This window comes from Canis lupus, chromosome 35, assembly GCF_011100685.1.
Source record: "Canis lupus familiaris isolate Mischka breed German Shepherd chromosome 35, alternate assembly UU_Cfam_GSD_1.0, whole genome shotgun sequence".
In the NCBI taxonomy this organism is placed as follows: domain Eukaryota; kingdom Metazoa; phylum Chordata; class Mammalia; order Carnivora; family Canidae; genus Canis; species Canis lupus.
Window position 1 is genome coordinate 24568002 of NC_049256.1, and position 23779 is coordinate 24591780.

Sequence of the window (23779 nt, forward strand, 5' to 3'; positions counted from 1 at the left end):
ATATACCAATGAAAAGGGGACCCACCTATAGACTGTTTACAAGAAACACACTTTTTAAAAAAATTTGAGTATAGTTAACACACAATGTTACATTTGTTTCAAGTATACAACATAGTGATTCAACAAGTTTATATGTTATATATGCTCACCATAAGTATAGCTACCATCTGTCACCATAAAAAGCTATTACAATACCACTCCCTATATTCCCTATGCTGTACCTTTTATTCCTGGGACTTCCTCATTCCATAACTGGAAGCTTGTTTGATAAAGATGTATAAAGATGCATATACATTAAAAGTAAAGTAATGGAGAAAGATATATCATGCTAACTCTAATAAAAAGAAAGTAGGAGTAGCTATGTTAATTTATAATATAGCAGACTTTAGGGCAGGTAAAGTTATAAGGAACAAAGAAGGGTATGACATAATAAAGGGTCAATATTGAAAGAAGACATAATAATCCTTAATATGTATGTACCTAGCAACAGAGAACCAAAATACAAGAAGCAAAAACTGATAGAATGGCAAAGGAGAAATATCTAAGTTTACTTTTACAGTTGGAGACTTCAAAATCCCTCTCTCAGAAATGGACAGATCTAGCCAGCACAAAATCAATAAGGATATAGCTGAACTCAACAGCACCATCAACCACCTAGATATAACTGACATCTATAGCCTGCTTCATCCAATAACAGCAGAGTACACACTCTTTTCAAGTTTTCATGGAACATTCACTAATATAGACCACATTTGGGGCCATATAACAGACCTTTAATAAATCCAAAGGAATAGAATTCATACAATTTATTCTCTAAGAGCACAAGAGAATTAAACCAGAAGTCAGTAACAAAAAGATAGCTGGAAAATCACCAAACGCTCAATGATAAAACAACAACGCTCAAAACAATGCATGTGTCAAAGAAGAAATCTCAAAAAAAAATTCTCATATTTTAAACTAAATGAAAATGAAAATACAAGTTATCAAAACTTGTGAAATGCAGTGAAGGTGTTTATGGAGAAATTTATGGTGTTGAATGCATATATGAGAAAAGAAATAACCAAAATTAATAATATAAGTTTCCAACTCAGGAAACTAGAAAAAGAAGTGCAAATTAAATCCTAAGTAAGCAGACAAAAGAAATTATAAAAATTAGAGCAGAAATCAATGAAATTGGAAAAAAGAGAATCTTTTTAAAAAATTACCAAAACCAAACACTGGTTCTTTGAATGGATCAATCAAATTGGTAAGTTTCTAGTCAAATTAACTAAGAAAAGAGACAAAACACAAATTACTTATATCAGAAATTGCAAAAGGAACAACACTACAGATCCCATGGACAATAAAATGAAAATAAATGAATACTAAGAACAATTCTATGCTCACAAATTTGATAAGCTAGGTGAAACAGACTAATGCCTTGAAAAACAATCTGCCAAAACTCACACAAGAAACAATTTCAATAGGTAGATGTCCCTAAACAGATTGAGTCAATAACAAATAACCTTCCAAAACAAAAAAGCATCAGGATCAGATGAGTTTACTGGTGAAATCTACCAAAAACATATAAGGAAAGAATTATACCAATTCTGTACAATTTCACTCAGAATGTAAAGGCAGAGAGAATACTTCTTAATTCATTCTATGAGCCTATCATTAATTATACTAATATCAAAACTAGACAAAGACATCCAAGAAAACTATGGAGCAGTATCTCCAATGAACACAGATGCAAATACCCTTAGTAAAATAATAGCAAATTGAATTCAACAATATGTAAAAAGAGTTATACATCACAAACAGGTAGGATTTATTCCAGGTAATGCAAAGCTGGTTCAACATTCAAAAATCCATCATGTCAACCACCTAAAGAAGAAAAATCACGTGATCATATCAATACATATAGATAAAAAGCCTTTGGGGCACCTTGGTGGCTCAGTTGGTTAAGCATCCCACTCTTGATTTCCACTTACGTCTTGATCTCAGGGTCCTGGGATTGAGACCCACATCGGGCTCCACACTCAGTGTGGAGTCTGCTCGAGATGATCTCTCTCTCTCTCTCTCTCTCTCTCTCTGCCCTTCCCCTGCTTCTGCTCGCTCACATTCTCTCTAAATTCATCCATTCATTCATTCATTCTTAAAAAAAAAAGAAAGAAAAAGCATTTGACAAAATCTGATACCCTTCATGATAAAAACTCAACAAGCTAGGAGTAGAGGGAAACTTCTTCAACTTGATAAACAACATCGTCAGAAAAAAAGCAAAGCTCACACCAAACTTAATGGTGAGAAACTAGAAGCTTTACTACTAAGATCAGAAACAAAGCAAAAATGTTCCTTTTTACTACTTCTTTTCAACATTGTGCTGGAAGTCCTGGTGAAGACAATAAGACAAGGAAAGGAAATAAAAATATATAGATTGTGAAAGGAGAAATAAAACCACTTTTGTTTGTAGATGACATGATTGTCTATGGAGAAAATCTGAGAATCAACAATGAGAAGAAAACTCTTTTTTTTTTAAAGATTTTATTTATTTATTCATGATAGTTACACAGAGAGAGACAGAGAGGCAGAGACACAGGCAGAGGGAGAAGCAGGCTCCATGCAGGAAGCCCGACGTGGGATTCGATCCCGGGTCTCCAGGATCGCGCCCCGGGCCAAAGGCAGGCGCCAAACCGCTGTGCCACCCAGGGATCCCGAGAAGAAAAATCTTAAAACTAAAGCAATTTCAGCAAGATTACAAGATCCAAGGTTAATATACAAAAATCAATAACTTCCCTATATATCAACAATAAACAAGGAGAGTTTGAAATAAAAAACACAATACTGTTTACATTAAAACCTAAAAAAATTGAAATACTCAGGTATAAATCTAACAAAATATACATCAGCTCTATATAAAAACACTATAAAGCTCTGATAAAAAAACAGAGAACTAAATAAATGAAAGATTTCCTGTTCACAGATGGGAAGATAATATTGTCAAGATGTCAATTCTTCCCAGCTTGATCTAGAGAATCAAAACACTTTCAGTTATTTTGTGGATATCAACAAACTGATTCTAAAATTTACATGAAGAAGTAAAAGACTCAGAATAACCAATAAAATGTTCAAGGAGAAGAATGAAGTCAGAAGTTTGAAACTACCAGACTTCAACACTTACTCTAAAGCTACAAATCTATAAATCAAGACAGAGTTGCAAAAGAATAGACAAACAGGTCAATGGAATCAGAGTAGACAGCCAAAAAATAGACCTTCGCAAATATAGCCAACTGATCTTTGACAAAGGAGCAAAGGCCATGCAATGAAGTAAAGAATCTATTCCACAAATGGTGCTGGTACAAATGGACATCCACATCCAAAAGAATAAACCTAAACCATATATATATACTTTTGCAAAAATCAATTCGAAATGGCTCAGATATGTAAATGCAAAATGCAAAACTATAAAATTCCTAGGAGCTTACATAGAAAATCTAGATGACCTTGAGTCATGACTTTTTAGATATAGCACTTAAGACTTCATCCATGAAAGAATTATTGATAAGCTGCACTTCATTAAAAGCAAAAACTTCTATTCTGTGAAAGACGCCATCAAGAGAATGGGAACACAAGCTATAGACTGGGAGAAAATATTTGCAAAAAATATATCCAATAGAAGACTATCATCTAAAATATATAAAGAATTCTTAAAGCTCAACAATAAGAAAACATGCAATTGGCTCAAAAAATGGGCCAAAGATCTAACGAAACACCTCACAAAAAACATATCGGAGGCAAATAATCATATGAAAAGACACTCAACATCAAATGTCATTAGGGAAATGCAAGTTAAAATAACAATGAGATACCATTACATACCTATTAGAATGACCCAAACCCAGAACACTGAAAATATCAAATGTTGGCGAGGATGTGGAGCAACAAGAATATTAATTCATTTCTGGTTGGAATACAAAATGGTACAGCACTTTGGAAAACAGTCTGGTGGTTTCTTACAAAACTAAACGCATTCAGCATGTCTGGATGGCTCAGTTGGTTTAACCATCCCACTCTTGGTTTTAGCTCAGGTCATGATCTTAGTCAGGGTTGTGAGATTGAGACCCACGTTGGGCTTCACGCTCAGCATGGAGTCTGCTTGAGATTCTCTCTCTCCCTCTCCCTTTGCCCCCTACCCCTCGCTCATTTTTGCACTCTCTTTCTAAAATAAATAAATAAATAAAATTTGAAAACAAAACAAAAACAACTAAACATACTCTTACAATCCAGTAAATCATACTCCTTGGCATTTACCCAAATGAGTTGGAAACTTATGTCCACACGAAATCCTGCACAGGGATGTTTATAAAGCTTTATTCACTGCTGTCAAAATATGGAAGAAACCAAGATGTGCTTCATCAGGTGATTAGGCAAATAAACTGTGGTCCAGCCAGGAAATGGAATATTACTCAGTGCTAGAAATAAATGTGCTATCAAGCCACAGAAGGACATAGGGAAAACTTAAAATGCATATTCCTAAATGAAAAAAAGACAATATGAAATGCCTATATGTGGTATAATTCCAACTATATGACATTCTAGGAAAAGGTAAAACGAAAGAGACTATGGTTCCCAGGGTTTAGGGGTGAGGGACAAATGAATACACAGAGCACAGAAGTGAATGAAACTATTCTGTATGATATAATGGTAGACACATGTCATTATATATTTATCCAAACCCACAGAATTTACACAAACTGACACAACACCACCCAAGAGGAACACTAATGTAAACTATAGATTTGGGGCGATAATGATGTGTCAATGTAGGTTCATCAACTGTAACAAAAGTGCCCCTCTGGTGCAGGGAGGCTGTGTATGTGTGAGGCGAGGATATGTATGGAAACTGTGTACTTTCTGCACAACTTTGCCATGAATCTAAAACCTCTCTAAAATATAAAGTCCACGTGAAGAAAAAAGAGCTATCAATCCAAAAAAAGACATGGCTGAACCTTAAATGCATATTACTAAGTGAGTAATCCAGTCTGATTAGTCTACATACTATGTGATTCTAAGTACATGGCATTCTGGAAAAGACAAAACTATAGAGATAGTAAAAAGATCAGTGATTCCCAGAGGTTCAGGGAGTGAGGTGAGGATCAAATAGATGAAGCACAGCAGAGTTTTAGGGTGGTGAAATCATTCTATATGATACTGTAACAGTGGAATGACATTACACATTTGTCAAAACCCACACAACTCTATAGAACAGAGTGACCCTCAATGCAGGCAAATTTTAAAAAAATCATCTAGAAGGTGGAGGGATCCTAGGAAAGAACGCAGACTGACAGGAGAATTTGTTAGAAATGTAACAATCTAACTCAAGTGGGAGAGGGGGAAAGGTACTGGCCAAATACTTTTGGAAATGAACAGTCTGTAAGCCTAAAGGCAAAAGGAGCAGCACAAAACTGTTACACTCTAGTTGATGATATTGTTTTGCATAGGGGAGAGGGCTAACAGTTGTGATGCTTAGGGCAGCCCGGGTGGCTCAGCGGTTAGCGCTGCCTTCAGCCCAAGGCGTGATCCTGGAGACCTGGGATGGAGTCCCACATCCGGCTCCCTGCATGGAGCCTGCTTGCTTCTCTCTCAGCCCGTGTCTCTGCCCCCCCCCCCCGTCTCTCATGAATAAATACATAAAATCTAAAAAAAAAAAACCAATTGTGATGCTTCTCTCTATATATAGTGCAATTGCACAATTAAATAAGTGAGTGCCAAGAGAGAGGGCTGGGTTTATCCCTGTTAGAGTAGGAATCTACAGATAAGCACAAAGAAGAAGCTAGAATGATTGGGTGGTAATGGATAGAATTGGAGACATCAGTATGAACTCATGTTCAGCTTACTGTAGATACTAATGGATACACATAGAAAAATCTGGATGATATGTGTGTATACACTAATTAGTATACACATATTTATGTCCTGGCTCAGTCAGCTAAGAGGGCCAAGAAGCAACAGTATCCCAGGGCAACAAGTACACTTGGCAGCCAGATCTTGGTGTCTAATATTATTCTCCAATAAAGAAAACCAGGGCTCCTTAGAGAGAAATGGTTGCTTCTCAGACTAGGAAAGGAAATACATAAGATGAACCTAGCACATCTTGTAGGGCCAGAGAATAAGAAAGTGCAAACACGTGTATACACCCAAAACTATAAAACCAAAACCAAAACCCACAAACAGTTATATGGATGTGGGCTACACATAGTAATTTTTCAAAGAGTACTTCATGGGAAAGAGAGAGTAACTTAAGAGTAGAGAAATGTGACAAACACTACCTCATTCAGATGCTCAAGGTCAATATCAACAGTGATAAATTATGTGACTATGTAGCCTTGATGTGATGTAATGAAATGGCATTTTACCTTTAATATTCTTCCCCAAAACCCATAACCTTAGCCTAATGTTGAGAAAAAAACATCAGACAAATTCCAATAAAGAAATGTCCTATAAAATATTTGATTAGTATTTTTTGAAATTACCAAGATCATCAAAAATAAGGAAAGCCTTAGAAACTGTGCTAGTCAAGAGGTGCCCAAGAAGACATGATGATTAAATGTAATGTGGTATCTTAGATGTGAGCCTGGGACAAAGAAAGGCCTTAGGTAAAACTAAGGAGATACAAATAAACTAGGAACTTTATCAATAATGTATCAACACTGGTTCATTAATTATAACAAACACATCATGCTAGTGTAAATGTTAGTATTAGAAACTGTGTGTAGAAAAAAAAAGAAACTGTGTGTACTATATATGAAAACTATTTACTAGCCTCTCAAATTTTCTGTAAATATAAAACTTTTCCAAACAATAAAGTATATTAAAAAATAAAAATTAAGTTACTTTGTTTTAAAATTTGTAATAGTTATTTAATAAAACCAAAAAAAACATAAAATTCAATGTTTAAAAATATGGTCTGATAAATGAGGCAAAGAATAAAGTACTTCAAAATAGAAGAGTGACCTAGAAGAAAACATAGGCAGTAATCTCTTTGATACTGGCCTTCGCAACATTTTTCCAGATATGTCTTCTCAGGCAAGAGAACAAAGGCAAAAATAAGCTATTGGGACTGCAAAACAAGCTTTTGTACAGCAAAGGAAGCCACTAACCAAATCAAAATGAAACCTATTGAATAGGGGAACATATCTGTAAATGATATATCCAAAATATGTAAAGAACTTATACATATAAGTATATATGTTAAGTATATAACCTATATACTTATAAGTATATAAGTTAAAGAACTATACAACTCAACACCCAAAGAAACCCCAGTTTAATTTGAAAATGGGCAGAGAACCTAAAGAGAAATTTTTCCGAAGAAGATGTACACAGATGGCCAACAGACACATGAAAAGATGCTCAACATCACCCATCATCAGGGAAATGCAAATAAAAAACACAGTGAGCTACCCCCTTACACCTGTCAGAATGGTTACTATCAAAAAGGCAAGAAATAACAAGTGTTGGGGAGGATATGAAAAAAAGGAACACTCATGCACTGTTGGTGGAAATGTAAATTGGTGCAGCCACTGTGGAAAATAGGAAATTAAAAATAGCAGTACCATCCAATCCAGAAATTCTACTAATGGGTATTTATCCAAAGAAAATGAAAACACTACTTTTCAAAATATATGCACCCTTGTGATTATTACAGCATTATTTACAATAGGGACAATATGGAAGTAACCAAAGTGTCCACTGATAGATAAATAGATAAACACACACACACACACACACACATACACAGTGGAATATTACTTAGCCATAAAAAAGAATAAGATCTTGTCATTTGTGACAGCATGATAGTCCTAGAGGGAATTATGCTAAGTAAAATAAGTCAAAGAAAGACAAACACCATATGATTTCACTTGGTATCTTAAAAACACAACAAACAAATAAAAGCAAAAACAAACCCATAAATATAGAGAACAAACTGATGGTTGCCAGAGGAAAGAGGTTGGGAAGGCAACGGGCAAAATGGGTGAGACGGAAGGAGAGAGACACGCTTCCAATCATGGATGAGTTAAGTCACAGTAATAACGGGTACAGCATCAGGAATATAGGCAATGGCATTGCAGTAGTCACGGATGGAAGCCAAATGTGTCGTGAGCATAGCATAAACACAGAGATGATGAATCACTATGTTGTATGCCTGAAACTAGTGTTAACATTGTGTGTCAGGGTGCCTGGGTGGCTCAGTGGTTGAGTATCTGCCTTCCGCTCAGATCGTGATCCCCAGGTTCTGGGATCAAGTTCTGCATCCAGCTCCCTGCAGGAAGCCTGCTTCTCCTTCTGCCTATGTCTCTGTCTCTCTCTCTGTATCTATCATGAATAAATAAATAAAATCTTTTTAAAAAAGCACTGTGTGTCAACTATACTTTAATTCAAACAATTTTGTAAAGGATAATCCTTCTCCCCTGGCTTATTGGGAGGATTACATGAAACAGCAGAAGAGCACTTAGTGCTGCATGATGCCATTTATATGAATTACCAAGAATAGTTAAATTCAGAGACAGAAAGAGGAATGGTGGCTTCCAGGGCTGGGGGGGAGAGAGAATAGAGAGTTATTGATTAGTGGTATAGTTTCAGTTTTGCAGGATGAAAAAGTTTTGGAGATGGATGGTATTGATGGGTGCACAACAATGTGAACGTATTTGTTGATGCCACTGCACTATACACTTAAAAATAGTTATGATGGTGTATTTCATGTTATATGTATTTCACCACAATCTTTAAAAGAAGCACTTAGAGCATTGCTAGGCAACTTTTGTTAATCTAAATAAAAAAAAAGAGAGAGAGAGAGAGAGAGAAGAGTGAGCTACTTACAGGGATTCTAGGAAAACAGAAACAAGACATACATAGAAAGTGGGGAGAGGGAGAAGGAAAGTAGAAATTGTGAGACGGAGTTCCGAGATGAATGTTGTAAGGAAGCAAACCACACTTTCTGGTCACAATAAGCCATATTTTTCTTCCTTCCTGCTGTTAAAGCCTGATGCTTTGGGAACAGAATAAAATACTCATGTAATCAGCTAAACATATAAAATGTACCATTTTTATTATGACAATTGTATAAGACATCTTTTTGTTTTCAAAGTGTTGTGCTGAATGTTATGAAATTGCCAAGAGTTGACAGTTTCTGTAAAAATGGGAGTCTCTCTGGGAAACGAACTAGGGGTGATGGAAGGGGAGGAGGGCGGGAGGTGGGGGTGAATGGGTGCTGGGCACTGAGGGGGGCATTTGACGGGATGAGCACTGGGTGTTATTCTGTATGTTGGTAAATTGAACACCAATAAAAATAAATTTATTATTTAAAAAAATGGGAGTCTCAGTTCAATCTATTATACAGAGCCAGTGTTCCTATTATCATTTTATGAACTTAAAAAAAAACAAGTTCCTTCATTTGTCTATTAGAGTGTACCTACCCTACATTCACACAGAACTTTATGGTTTTCCAAGCCTTATTTTATCAGAATCTCACCAATCATCAACATAAACCCATGAGGAGAGTATTTTTACAAAAGTAACAGCCTTTTTACAAGAATGTAAAGATAAAACAATAAATGACAATAACAGACAAAATAGTAATAACATCAAAGATTTGAACCATGCAAATAACAAACTACACTATATATGCATAACTATCTATAAAGTCATCTGCCCAACACCCACAGAATGCACATTCTTTTTAAGAACACATAAAATATTTATAAAATTTGACCATGTATACTTGGCCATAAAGCAAATTTTACCAAGTTTCAAGGTACTGAAATCATAAAGAACATATTATCTGACTCCAATGTAATTAAGTTAGAAATCAAAAAAGAATGTATACAATCTATAGGTTTGGGTCAAGAATAAATTACAATGGAAACTAATATTTCACATTGAATGTTATGAGAACTCACATATCAAAATGTGTAGTATGAAGGTAAGCAGTGCTTAGAGAGAAATATTTAGCCTTAGATATGAATATTTTAAAAATGCTAAAAATAATGAGCTAAGCATCCAACTCAAGAACATTAAAGAGCAATAAAATAATCCAAAGAAAGTAGAAAGAATACAAGAACAAATATTAATAAAATAGAAACTCTAGGGATCCCTGGGTGGCGCAGCGGTTTGGCGCCTGCCTTTGGCCCAGGGCGCGATTCTGGAGACCCAGGATCGAATCCCACATCGGGCTCCCAGTGCATGGAGCCTGCTTCTCCCTCTGCCTATGTCTCTGCCCCTCTCTCTCTCTCTCTGTGACTATCATAAATAAATACAAAAAAATAAAAAAAATACTTAAAAAAATAGAAACTCTACATGTATTATTTTTTATAATAAATTTATTTTTATTGGTGTTCACTTTGCCAACATACAGAATAACACCCAGTGCTCATCCCCTCAAGTGCCCCCTTCAGTGCCCGTCACCCATTCACCCCCACCCCCCGCCCTCCTCCCCTTCCACCACCCCTAGTTCATTTCCCACAGTTAGGAGTCTTTATGTTCTGTCTCCCTTTCTGATATTTCCCACACATTTCTTCTCCCTTCCCTTATATTCCCTTTCACTATTATTTATATTCCCCTAATGAATGAGAACATACACTGTTTGTCCTTCCCGGATTGACTTATCACTCAGCATAATACCCTCCAGTTCCATCCACGTCGAAGCAAATGGTGGGTATTTGTCGTTTCTAATGGCTGAGTAATATTCCATTGTATACATAAAGCACATTTTCTTTATCCATTCATCTTTCGATGGACACCGAGGCTCCTTCCACAGTTTGGCTATTGTGGACATTGCTGCTAGAAACATCGGGGTGCAGGTGTCCCGGCGTTTCATTGCATCTGTATCTTTGGGGTAAATCCCCAACAGTGCAATTGCTGGGTCGTAGGGCAGGTCTATTTTTAACTCTTTGAGGAACCTCCACACAGTTTTCCATAGTGGCTGCACCATTTCACATTCCCACCAACAGTGTAAGAGGGTTCCCTTTTCTCCGCATCCTCTCCAACATTGGTGGTTTCCTGCCTTGTTAATGTTCCCCATTCTCACTGGTGTGAGGTGGTATCTCATTGTGGTTTTGATTTGTATTTCCCTGATGGCAAGTGATTAGTCTTTGATAAGAGTAATAAAATTGAGAAATTTCTAATGTAATTGTTAAGAAAACTAAGGGAAAAATACAAATGTCAATATTAGGAATGAAAATTATACAGACATTAGAAATATAGTAAGGTAATCTCCACACCCAACATGGGGCTTGAGCTCACAACTCCAAAATCAAGAATTGTATATTTTATTGAATCAGCCAGTCAGGCACCTCAAGGCTACTTTAATCTTTGAGACAGTATGAGAAAAAAATTTTACAAGCCAATTTTACTCATGAACATGGATGCATAGTTCTAATAAAAATATGCACAAACCCAGATCAGCAATATCCAAAAAAGATAAAGCATTGTAACCAACTAGGCTTCATTCCAGAAATGCAGGATTAATTTCATATTTAAAAAATTAAGAGACCTGCCCACAAAACAGAGCCAATGAGAAAAAAAATCATATAATCATCTCAATAGACACAACAGTTTAAGAAAATTTTATCCATTCATGACAAAAACTCATGGTAAAATAGGGAAATTCCTTATTTGAGAAAAAACATCTGTAAACCAAACCAACCAAAACAAACCAAAACAAAACCTACAGCAAATATTCACAATGATGAAACACTGAATACTTTCCTTTGATACTGTAAATAAGACAAGGATGCCTCCAATTACCACTTTTATTCAACATTGTACTAGACCATCCCAGGACATTGAGGCAAGAAAAAGAGACAAAAGGGGCGCCTGGGTGGCTCAGTCAGTTAAGTGTCTGCCTTCTGCTCAGGTCATGATCCGGAAGTCGTGGGATCAAGCCAAGCCCCGCATTGCATCGGGCTCCCTGCTCAGTGGTAAGTCTCCCTCTCTCTCCCTCTATTCCTCCCTCTTCCTCATGCTCTCTCTCTCTCTCTCAAATAAATAAATTAAAAAAATCTTTTTTAAAAAAGGAAAAAAGATAAAAATATAGTAGTCGGAAAAAAAGAAAAAGTTTTCATGATTTAAAGATAGATTGCATACATAAAACATTCAAAAGAACACCCAGATAAATTATAAGAATCTATGAGAATTAAGCAGAGTCTCTGGATATATAATCATTTTAAAAGTCAATTTAGGGGATCCCTGGGTGGCTCAGCGGTTTGGCGCCTGCCTTTGGCCCAGGGTGCAATCCTGGAGACCCGGGATCGAGTCCCGCATCCGGCTCCCGGCGTGGAGCCTGCTTCTCCCTCCTCCTGTGTCTCTGCCTCTTCCTCTCTCTCTCTCTGCCTATCATAAATAAATAAATAAATAAATAAATAAATAAATAAAAGTCAGTTTAGGGCAGCCCTGGTGGCTTAGCGGTTTAGCACCGCCTTCAGCCTAGGGCGTGATTCTGGAGACCTCGGATCGAGTCCCACGTCAGGCTCCCTGCATGGAGCCTGCTTCTCTCTTTGTCTCTCTCTCTCCCCACCCCCGGAATAAATAAATAAAATATTTTTTAAAATAAAATAAAAGTCAATTTATTCTCAGAGCAGCAAGGAAAAAAAGAAAAAAATTTAAAGATAAAACTTACAATTGCATAAAACAAAGTATCTAGGAATAAATCTAACAAAAGATGTGATGAAATCTATGGAGAAAATTATAAAATTCTATTGAGAGACATTAAGTAGATCTGTAAGTGGAGAGTTTTATTTTGTTCACTGATTGGAAGCTCAATTATCATAAAGATGTCAATTCACTCCAAATTAATTCATAGACATAATATAATCCAAACCAAATTCCCAGAAAGTTTTTTCATCATAAAAACTTTTATTTTTATTTACATCATAAAAACTTATTCTAAAATTTATTTGGAAATACAAAAGACCAAAGAAGAGATAAATCATTCTTGAAGAAGAATAAGATAAGGGAAGACTTGTCCTACCAAATATCTTGATTTATTGCAAAGTTATAATTATTAAGATAGTGTGATATCACTATCTCAAGGATAAATAAAATACATCAGTGAAAGAGGGCTGGAAACAAGCACACATACACAGTAACACTTGAAAAGTGACACTGTAAATCAGTAGGGGAAGGATAAACATTTCCATATGTGTTGCTGGGATAACCTGGAGTCCATATTGAAAAAATTAATTGGCCTCCTGCCTAGAACATCGACAAAAATCAGTTCCAGGCAGATTAAAGATCTATATTTAAAAGGCTAACAATGTAAGTAAATACCTTTTTTATGTTCTGAGTTAATTTTTTAATTGATAATGAACCCAGTAACCCTAACCTAGCTGAGCAGTGCAACATATTTATATTGTACATATTTATAGTGCATATAAATATATTGCACTCTAAATACATTTACAATATAAATAACAGTAAAATTGTGGATAGTAGTATTCAGGTCAGTAAAATTTGTGGGAAACAAAACTTGCCAATGGATTGTCGCCTTGAGTCTTACTTTGTTTTTGTTTAGATTAACAACTTTATTCCATATTGTTCAAGAGGAAACAAAGCTTAGCAGAAGCTTGAGAGGTGCCAGGGAAGCTATAGGTTCGTGAACTTAGAAGCCAAGCACAGTGGTGGCAGGGCCCAGTGGCTACAAAGACATGGATTAGCTCCATCCACATTGTTGAGTTAAATGAAATAAATTAGTCAGAGAAATACCAATACCATAAGATTTCACTCATGTGTGGAATTTAAGAAACAAAACAAATAGGCATAGAGTAAAAAAGGGAGAGAGACAAACCCAGAAACAGTACAGAGAACACACTGATGGTCACCAGAGGGGAGGTGGGAAGAGGGGGATAGGGGAAACAGGTGATGGGGATGAAGGAGTGCACTTCTGTTGAGTACTGGTGTTGAATGGAAATGTTGAGTCCCTAAACTATACACCTGAAACTAATATTACACTGTATGGTAACTAACTGGAAATTAAAAACTTAAAAAATTTTACACTACTCATGGGTAAGGGCAAAAACCTCAAGAACTGTATCTGTGACAAGTTATAGAATAGGTTATTTTAGTTTCTGTTCTGTGGAAACAGTAAAATATTCCAACAAAAGCTTTTAATGTAGATTTTTTCTATTTTCTTTTAGAGATTCATTCATTCATTCATTCATTTATTCATTCGAGACACAGAGAGTCAGAGACACAGGCAGAGGGAGAAGCAGGCTCCCCGCAGAGGACCTGATATGGGACTTGACCCCAGAATCTAGGATCACATCCTGAGCCAAAGGTAGACACTCAACCAATGAGACACCAAGGCATCCCAGATTTTTTTCTTTTGACACATGTTGTTGCTTGCTAAGTGTAACAGTCCAATCATTGCATAAATGTGACTTTAAAAAAAAGGAAGGGTACCTGGCTGGCTCAGTCAGTACAGCATGTGACTCTTGATCTTGAGGTTGTGAGCTCAAGCCCTATGTTGGGTGTAGAGATTACTTAAAAATAAAATCTTAGGGAAAAAAGGCAAATAATAAAGTTTTTGAAAGATAATATAGGAAAATATCTTTGTAATCTTGGCGTAGGGTGGACTTTTTTCCCAACAAAACACCAAAAATCACCACCCAAAAAGAACATTATTGTTATGTCAGACTACCTGAAAAGAATAACATGCTCATCCAAAGGCACTGATAAGAGAATGAAAAGACAAATTCCCAAATGGTATATACGCAATACCCATATAACAAAAGCCTTCTATGCAGAATATATAAGAACTTCTACAAATCAATAATAAGACTACAAATACAAGATAAATGGACAAGCACTTCACAAGAGAATATTCAAACATAAAAAGAGGGCTCAACCTAGTAATTGCGGAAATGAAAATTAAAACCACACTAACATACCACTACACTCACCAGAAGACTAAAATTAAAACAACTGAAAATACCAAGTGTTTACAGGGAGTAATGGAAACTCTCATATATCACTAATGGTTCAATCACAATGGAAAATAGTGTGGCATTCTCTAATAAAATAGAAAATACCCTTACATCATAATTTAGCAGTCCCACTTTTAACTAAGTCTCAACACTAGAGAACTGTGCATATGTTCTCCAAGTTACATATACAAGGATGTATATCACACCATTATTCATATTAGCTTCAAGTTGGAAACAATACAAATGTTTGTCAATAATAACATGATAAATTAAGTATTTATATATTATGTAAATAAATTATAATGGTGGAATACCATGCCATGGAATATGAGACAAAGTGTACATGAACCAATTAAGACTAGTTGTAAAAATATACACCAGTGTGAAGGGACAGGTTACACACACACACACACACACACACACACTTTTACACAAATATTCAATGTAATTTCATTCAAATAATTTTCCCAAAAAGGCAACTAATGTATATTTAGGAAAATGAGAAAAATGCTATTAAAGCAAGAGTAGTACATATCTTTGATGGGGAGAGAATTATAATCAGAAAGAAACACACATCATGCTATGTAGCTAAAGCAAAATAGAAAGGGAAAGTTATTGCTTTAAATGGCTGCATTAGAAAAGAGGAAATCTTAAATCAATAATCAAAACCTTCAATTTTCAATCTAGGAAAAGGAACGCTAAACCCAAGGCAAGGAGAAGAGAGAAAATAATAACAATTATGGTAGCAATCAATGAAGCAGAACACAAAAACACTAGAGAAATCAATGAAAACAAAAGATGGTTCTTTGAGAAGAACAGCAAATTAACAAACCTCTGGGGAGTCTGATCAAGAGAAAAAGAGAAAACATGTATTAGGAAAACCAGGAATGGGCAGCCCCGGTGGCGCAGCGGTTTAGCGCCGCCTGCAGCCCGGGGTTTGATCCTGGGGACCCTGGATCGAGTCCCACATCAGGCTCCCTGCATGGAGCTTGCTTCTCCCTCTGCCTGTGCCTCTGCGTCTCTCTCTCTCTCTCTGTGTCTCTATGAATAAATAAATAAAATCACTAAAAAAAAAAAAAAAGGAAAACCAGGAATGTAAAAGTAGACACTATCATCAATCCTACAAATATTAAAAGGACTATAAGGTAGCGGCCCCTGGGTAGCTCAGTCAATTGAGCATCTGACTCTTGATTTCAGCTCAGGTCATGATCTCAGGGTCATAAGATCAAGTCCCATGTCCAGCTCTGCATTCAGTGGGAAGTCTGCTTGAGATTCTCTCTCTTCCTCTCGTTCTGCCCCTTCCCTCTCTCTAAAAACAAATAAACAAATCTTTAAAAAAAAAAAAAAAAAAAAAAAGGTCTGCCATCCAAGTACTAACCAGGCCCGACCCTGCTTAGCTTCCGAGATCAGACGAGATCGGGCGCGTTCAGGGTGGTATGGCCGTAGACACAAGCAATCCAATCATGAAATGGGCAAAGGACATGAAGAGAACTCTCACAGAGGAAGACATAGAGAAAATGCTCTGCATCACTTGCCATCAGGGAAATACAAATCAAAACCACGATGAGATACCACCTCACACCAGTGAGAATGGGGAAAATTAACAAGGCAGGAAACCACAAATGTTGGAGAGGATGTGGAGAAAAGGGAACCCTCTTACACTGTTAGTGGGAATGTCAACTGGTGCAGCCACTATGGAAAACTCTGTGGAGGTTCCTCAAACAGTTAAAAATAGACCTGCCCTACGACCCAGCAATTGCACTGCTGGGGATTTACCCCAAAGATTCAGATGCAATGAAACGCCGGGACACCTGCACCCCGATGTTTCTAGCAGCAATGTCCACAATAGCCAAACTGTGGAAGGAGCCTCGGTGTCCATCGAAAGATGAATGGATAAAGAAGATGTGGTTTATGTATACAATGGAATATTACTCAGCCATTAGAAATGACAAATACCCACCATTTGCTTCGACGTGGATGGAACTGGAGGGTATTATGCTGAGTGAAGTAAGCCAATTGGAGAAGGACAAACATTATATGTTCTCATTCATTAGGGGAATATAAATAATAGTGAAAGGGAATATAGGGGAAGGGAGAAGAAATGTGTGGGAAATATCAGAAAGGGAGACAGAACATAAAGACTCTTAACTCTGGGAAACGAACTGGGGGTGGTGGAAGGGGAGGAGGGCCGGGGGTGGGGGTGAGTGGGTAACAGGCACTAAGGGGGACACTTGACGGGATGAGCACTGGGTGTTATTCTGTATGTTGGTAAATTGAACACCAATAAAAATTATTTTATTAAAAAAAAGGTCTGTAAGCTAATATTTTAAACAACTATATGTCAACAAATAAGATAATAGAAGTGAAGTGGAAAAATTACTGAAGGAACATGAATTGCCAAAACTGTCTTATGAAGAAATAAAAAATCTGAATAAGCCTATGACAGGCTAAGAAATCGAATTGGTAATTAAAATTAATATTTTCACAAGAAAATCTCAGTTCCAGATGGCTTCACTGATGAATTCTACTGAACATTTAGAGAAAAATTAATATCAATCCTTCCAGACCAACTTGGATTTGTCATAGGCGTATAAGATTAATTTAATACTAAAAGTCAATTAATAATATACCATATTGATAAAGAGATTAAAAACCACATGATCATCTCAAAACATACAGAAAGAACATTTGACAAAAATCCAACATCTCTTCGCAATTAAAAAAACAAACAAACAATTAAGAACATATGGGAATTTCTTCAATCTGATCTATAAAAAACCCACAGCTGGGCAGCCCAGGTGGCTCAGCGGTTAAGCACCGCCTTCAGCCCAGGGTGTAGTCCTGGAGACCCAGGATGAGTCCCACATCAGGCTCCCTGTGTGGAGACTGCTTCTCCCTCTACCTGTGTCTGTGCCTCTCTCTGTGTGTCTCTCATGAATAAATAAATAAAATCTTTTAAAAAATCCACAGCTAACATTATACTTAATGATAAAAGACTGGATGCTCTCCCCTAAGATCAGGAACAAGACAAGAATGTCTTCTCTGGCCACTTCTATTCAACATTATACTGGAGGTTCTACTCAGGCAAATTAAGTGAAAAATATAAATAAATACAAGCCATCAAGACTGGAAAGGGCATTATATGGTCTCATTCATTTGGGGAATATAAAAAATAGTGAAAGGGAATAAAGGGGAAAGGAGAAAAAATGAGTGGGAAATATCAGAAAGGGAGACAGAACATGAAAGACTCCTAACTCTGGGAAATGAACTAGGGGTGGTGGAAGAGGAGGTGGGCGGGGGATGGGGGTGACTGGGTGACAGGCACTGAGGTGGGCACTTGATGGGATGAGCACTGGGTGTCATTCTATATGTTGGCAAATTGAACGCCAATAAAACTATTCTTTTAAATAAAAAAAAAAGACTGGAAAGGAAAAGTAAAATTACATGCAGACAACATGATTTTATGTAGAGAAAATCCTAAGTGATTTACTAAAAATTTTCCAGAGTTAATGGACAAGTTTACCAAAGGTACAGGTGTAAGATTAACAACAAAAATTAATTGTGTTTCTATATGCTGGCAATAAACCATTCAAAAAAGAAATTATGAAAATAATCCCATTCAGAATACCATCAAAAATAATAAAACATTTAGGAATAAATTCAAAAGAAATGCAAGACTCGTAAACTGGAAACTACAAAACATTGAAGGGAAGAAAAATTCTAAATAGAGACATCCCATGTTCATGGATCAGAAAACTTAAAATTGTTAAGATAGAAATTCTCCCTAAATTGATCTACAGGCTTAATGCAACTCCTAACCAAAAATCAGAAACTGACAAGCTGATCCTAAAATTTTCATGGAAATGCAAATGCAATGCATAAGGTGGACCACCAACATGTTTTCCTCTTTAAGTTCCCTAAATTACCTCTGCATTGTCTTCTAGTGGCCAGAACTGGAGCGGGTTTAGGTTGCATTTTAATGATAAGTGCTTCCTGTCTTATGCATGAGTAATAATGGCGAAAATAATAATTAGGGCACCTAACGGACAAACTTCATAAGAAAAAGAGGAAAAAGACGTTCCTCCAGGACACCTTTCCACTGTAAACTGCACATTCTCTATCATCGATGCTTTACAGCTTTTTAGTTTGAAATAAAGTTTGAAATAAAAATAAAATTGATTTTGAAATGGACTCAGAAATTTGCAAAAATCATCACAAGCCTTCTGTATCCTTCAATTAGCCTCTCTTGCTCATGACATCTTGCCACTGCATGACCGTTTACAATATCAAAACCAGGAAACTGACATTGTTGCAATACTGCTGGGTGCAAGCTTTAACCCGAAGTCACAAGCTCATACGTGTACCCATTTGCATATGTGTGTGTGTACGGCTTCTGTGAAATTTTATTCCATGTATAGACTTGTGTAGCAACCACACAATCAAGATATATAACTCTTCTATCACCATCAAGGACCTTGCTTGGTGGAACTCCCAAGGACTGCCCTCTATATGGCACCCCCAATGTGCCTATCTTCTGGCAAACCACTGATTTGTTTTCTACCCTGCCTGGATGCCATTTTGCACGTCAGATGTACATAGAATCATACAACATTAAATGGACTTTTAAACTTTCCAAATCTCTCCCATTGCAAAACAAAACAAAACAAAAATATGTCTCAGCCCCACATACTCTCCAGGTAGTTCTCCCTCTCCTCTCCTTTACAGTCAGACATACTCCTCATGATTGCCATTTATGCACACCTAACAGCTCATCAGATTTTGTCCTACATTTCTGGCTGTCATTTCTGTTTCCACTGTAGACTCATCCTTCCTCTGCCTGGTCATTCAATGTTCTGGTTCCTTAAGGCTCTGTTTTACATCTTTTCACGGTTTCTCCCTAAGAGATTTCATCCATCCCCATGGTTCCAGAACACAAATGCCTCAAACACATATATGAGCAGACTAGAGCCACAAAACCATTTCTGTACAGTGAACTGCCTGTTGGGCATATCCTTCAAGGATGTCTTAAAGACATCTGAAACTGAGCACATCCAAAATTCAACTCAGCCCATCTCATCCATCCCCAAACCTCCATACGTCTACCATGACCCCTGTTAGCTGACACCTCACTTCCTCTCACCATCCCATATTCAAATCAAGTCAGTCCTTTTTACCCAGTAGGTGTACTTCACAACCACCCTCCTCTTCTACCTTATCCAAACTACCATCCTCTCTCCCTTCTGAACCATTGTCGTAGTCCCATAACTGGTCACTCTGCTCTCACTCTCTAACTTGTTCTTTCTACTATGGCCAGAATAACATTTCAGATGGAAATTTCAGGATCATCTCATCCTATCAATACTTCTCCCTCCTCTCAAATAGGCACCAATATTCTGCTATTGCTTCTAAAAGAGCAAAATACCTAACGCAGCCTGAGAGGTGACACACAGTGACCCCTAATCACTTCCTCCAGCTCTTTATGTACGCTATTTCTCCTAACAACACATGGCCTTTTTCATTTCCTCAAAGAATAACCCCAAACCCAGAATATGCTGCTGTGACGCCTTCTTCACAGACTTAACTCTTCTACCCTTTAGATCTCAGTTCAATCATCATGCCTACTGGGAAGCCTTCCCCAACTCCCCAGAGAAGGTCAAATCCTGCTATTATACAGTCTCATAGGACCATGTACTTTTCTTTTATAGGACTCATTAAGCTTTTAGTCTAACCTTGAATTATGAGATTGGTTAATTATCTGTTTCCGCTAAAAAAAAAAAAAACCTGAAAGCCACACAAGGAAGGAAATGTGTGTGTGTTTAAGTTCACCACTGCACCTCCAAGGGCTTACACACATAAGGATTCCGATGAGTATTTGTTGAAAAAAGAAATGAACATTGCATTTAATGGGTGACAATGGCAATTCTCACAAAACCTTGTTTATGGACCTAGAATTCAAATATGCAACCATTCCTAGAATATCTTTAGAATAGCTTCATGTTTACTCAAGAACTAGCATGTACCTAAATAGTACACGGACATTTTAAAATATAATATCCTACAGACAGTATCCCCTACATGACTAGGCAGCAGTCTAAAAATTTGTTTGTACTGCAACTGACATTTCTACCACAGAAACAGGTTGCAAACAAGGATTAAGCCCAACGCAGCCCACAAAACCTTATTCCTCTCCTAAAGGAATCAGCATTTTACTCCGAGGACGTTTCAGGCTGACTGCACTTCTGAATTCTGAGTACCTTGGACTCTAGAACACCCCTTAACTCCAAACCGTCCAGGGCTTGAACCCCTCAGGCCCTTTCAGCCCTAACCCTTTACTATTTCTCGTGGTCCTAAAGATTTCCAAGCCCTAAGCAAAGCAGGAGGCAATGTACTGACAGAAGCAAATTCCCAAAACAAGAAGATCTGCTGGAAGCCAGAGACAAAAATAGTGGAAATCTGCAGAAAAGGAGATGCCACCAGTGAAGGGCTGGGTGAAGTGGACAGAGGGGAGAAAAGAGAGGGCTGTGGCATGTAGACCATCAGGACAAGCAGGGTGCGGAGCAACCCCAAACCCCAATAACTGGCTGAGTCATGAGTCAGATGCTCCAAAGATGTCACATACTGTATATATTCCCAAATCATCTTCATATCATCAACTCTATCCCATCCTCCACCAACAGCTTTCAGTTCTTGAATCTTTTCATCAGAAGCAATGAACACAAGCTACCAAAAATATCAATCCCAAATTTTATAGGGAAAAAACTTTAAAACAATACCTTTGTTCCATTCCAGGAAAGAAGAGGCCAAACTGCACAAAACAGCTCTTAAGAAAATATAAACAGAAGGAAACTGAAACCTTCTTTTAAGTGTTTAGAGCTTCTAGAAGGACGGCAGCCTGGAGATTTCAATTCGCTTGGTAAATTTGATTTGATTTCTTTGAAGCCAGAAAACCTTTTCAAAAGCAATTATGAGAGCACAGCAGTTAAGTGAGGCTACTGAAAACCTGGTGAGAATTTCAGTTATTAGCCAACCTTTATCCACATAGCTCCACCCCTTAGAGCCTAGCAAGTGACGGTGAGTTTAGGTAAACTTCTAATTCTCTGCCAGCACAGAGTATAAGGAGGTGTGTGTGGGCAGAGGGAAGGGTGGAGGGGGGGTGGCTGGGTGTGGGGATGTGTGGGGGGGGTTGTGTGGGGTGGCTGGGTATGGGGATGTGGGGGAGGTATGTGCACTGGCACATGAATGGGGTGAGAGAAGAGAAAGCATCAAGGAGGAATTATTAATAAACTCTCGAGCTTCTTGTACTATCCTGAAACTAAATCAGCCGGTCACATACACATACATATACTGTTTTGTTTCCATGCAGTAAGAATAACACCTTTATTCGAGAAGAAAGGCTACCTGTAAACTGTTTTCCATCATGGTGTAGAGTGTAGTTCTGGCACCTGTTCCTCCCTGACTCCTACGCTCCTGACTGTGCTTCTGTCTTCCAAGCTCCTGGAGCCCACAACAGTGTCAGTTCAGTTAGATCAAAATCCAGATCTCCTGGCAAGTCTGGGATGCCCTTTACGGTTTATTTCCCCCTGTTTGACAAATCCTCTGTCTCTTGGCTGGTCACTATTCTAGCTCTTGCAAGTAGGTCTTCCATGGTTCTTTAAACAGGTACAATATGGGACGCCTGGGTGGCTGAGTGGTTGAGCATCTGCCTTCAGCTCAGGGCGTGATCCCGGAATCCGGGACCAAGTCCCACATAGGGCTTCTTACAGGAAGCCTGCTTCTCCCTCTGCCTGTGTCTCTGCCTCTCTCTCTCTCTCTTTGTGTGTCTCCCATGAATAAATAAATAAAATCTTTTAAAAATAAATAAACCAGTACAATATAAATAATAAAGGACTATCAGAGAGTTGGTCTGCCCACCAGTTTTAAAAACATTCACCTTCCCACCATTTGCTTCAACGTGGATGGAACTGGAGGGTATTATGCTGAGTGAAGTAAGTCAGTCAGAGAAGGACCGACTGAACATATAATGTTCTCATTATATGAACATTATATGTTCTCATTCATTTGGGGAATATAAATAATAGTGAAAGGGAATATAAGGGAAGGGAGAAGAAATGTGTGGGAAATATCAGAAAGGGAGACAGAACGTAAAGACTGCTAACTCTGGGAAACGAACTAGGGGTGGTAGAAGGGGAGGAGGGCGGGGGGTGGGAGTGAATGGGTGACGGGCACTGGGGGTTATTCTGTATGTTAGTAAATTGAACACCAATAAAAAATAAATTTAAATAAATAAATAAATAAATAAATAAATAAAATAAAAAAATAAAAACATTCACCTTAAGTCCTTCTTCCTTCACTGAAATTACTCACTTCATTTCTTTTTTTTTTTAAGATTTTATTTATTTATTTGACAGAGAGAGAGAGCATGGAGGGGTGGGCAGAGATGAGGGAGAAGCAGGCTCCCTGGTGAGCAGGACCCCGAGATCATGACCAGAGCCAAAGACAGATGCTTAACTGACTGAGCCACCCGAAGCCCCCTCACTCCATTTCTAACTGACTTTTCTTTCTCCTGAATTCCTGGAGAATTCTGCGCCTCACAAATGGCACTTGAGGAAGAATGAGTAATACTAAATTCTCTAAATATGTTATTTATGTTAGCTGTGTCTCTCTGTAAGATTGTAAACTTTTGGAGCACAGGGTACATGACTTGGGATGTGTATCCACCAGGATGTTTACAATGGCACAAAGGGGATGACTCAATAGCACATCATCAGTCAAGGAGCAAGACGGTTTTAATCTGTGCTGGTTGGGGAAATATCAGTTAA

The 23779-nt window shown here is 37.6% G+C and overlaps 1 protein-coding gene across 4 annotated transcripts in view; it reads right to left on the bottom strand.

Moving 5' to 3' along the window:
• LOC488248 (cytidine monophosphate-N-acetylneuraminic acid hydroxylase) overlaps positions 1-23779 on the bottom strand; it is a 143875-nt gene that overhangs the window by 84187 nt on the left and 35909 nt on the right. The window contains exon 1 of one of the 4 annotated variants that reach the window (XM_038584300.1): positions 21734-21982. The exons of the other annotated variants lie outside the window; for them this stretch is intronic. Coding sequence (XP_038440228.1) covers positions 21734-21744 — 11 coding nt within the window. The 5' untranslated portion in view covers positions 21745-21982. Of the gene's footprint in view, positions 1-21733; positions 21983-23779 lie in introns of those variants that run through there. 4 annotated transcript variants of the gene reach the window in all.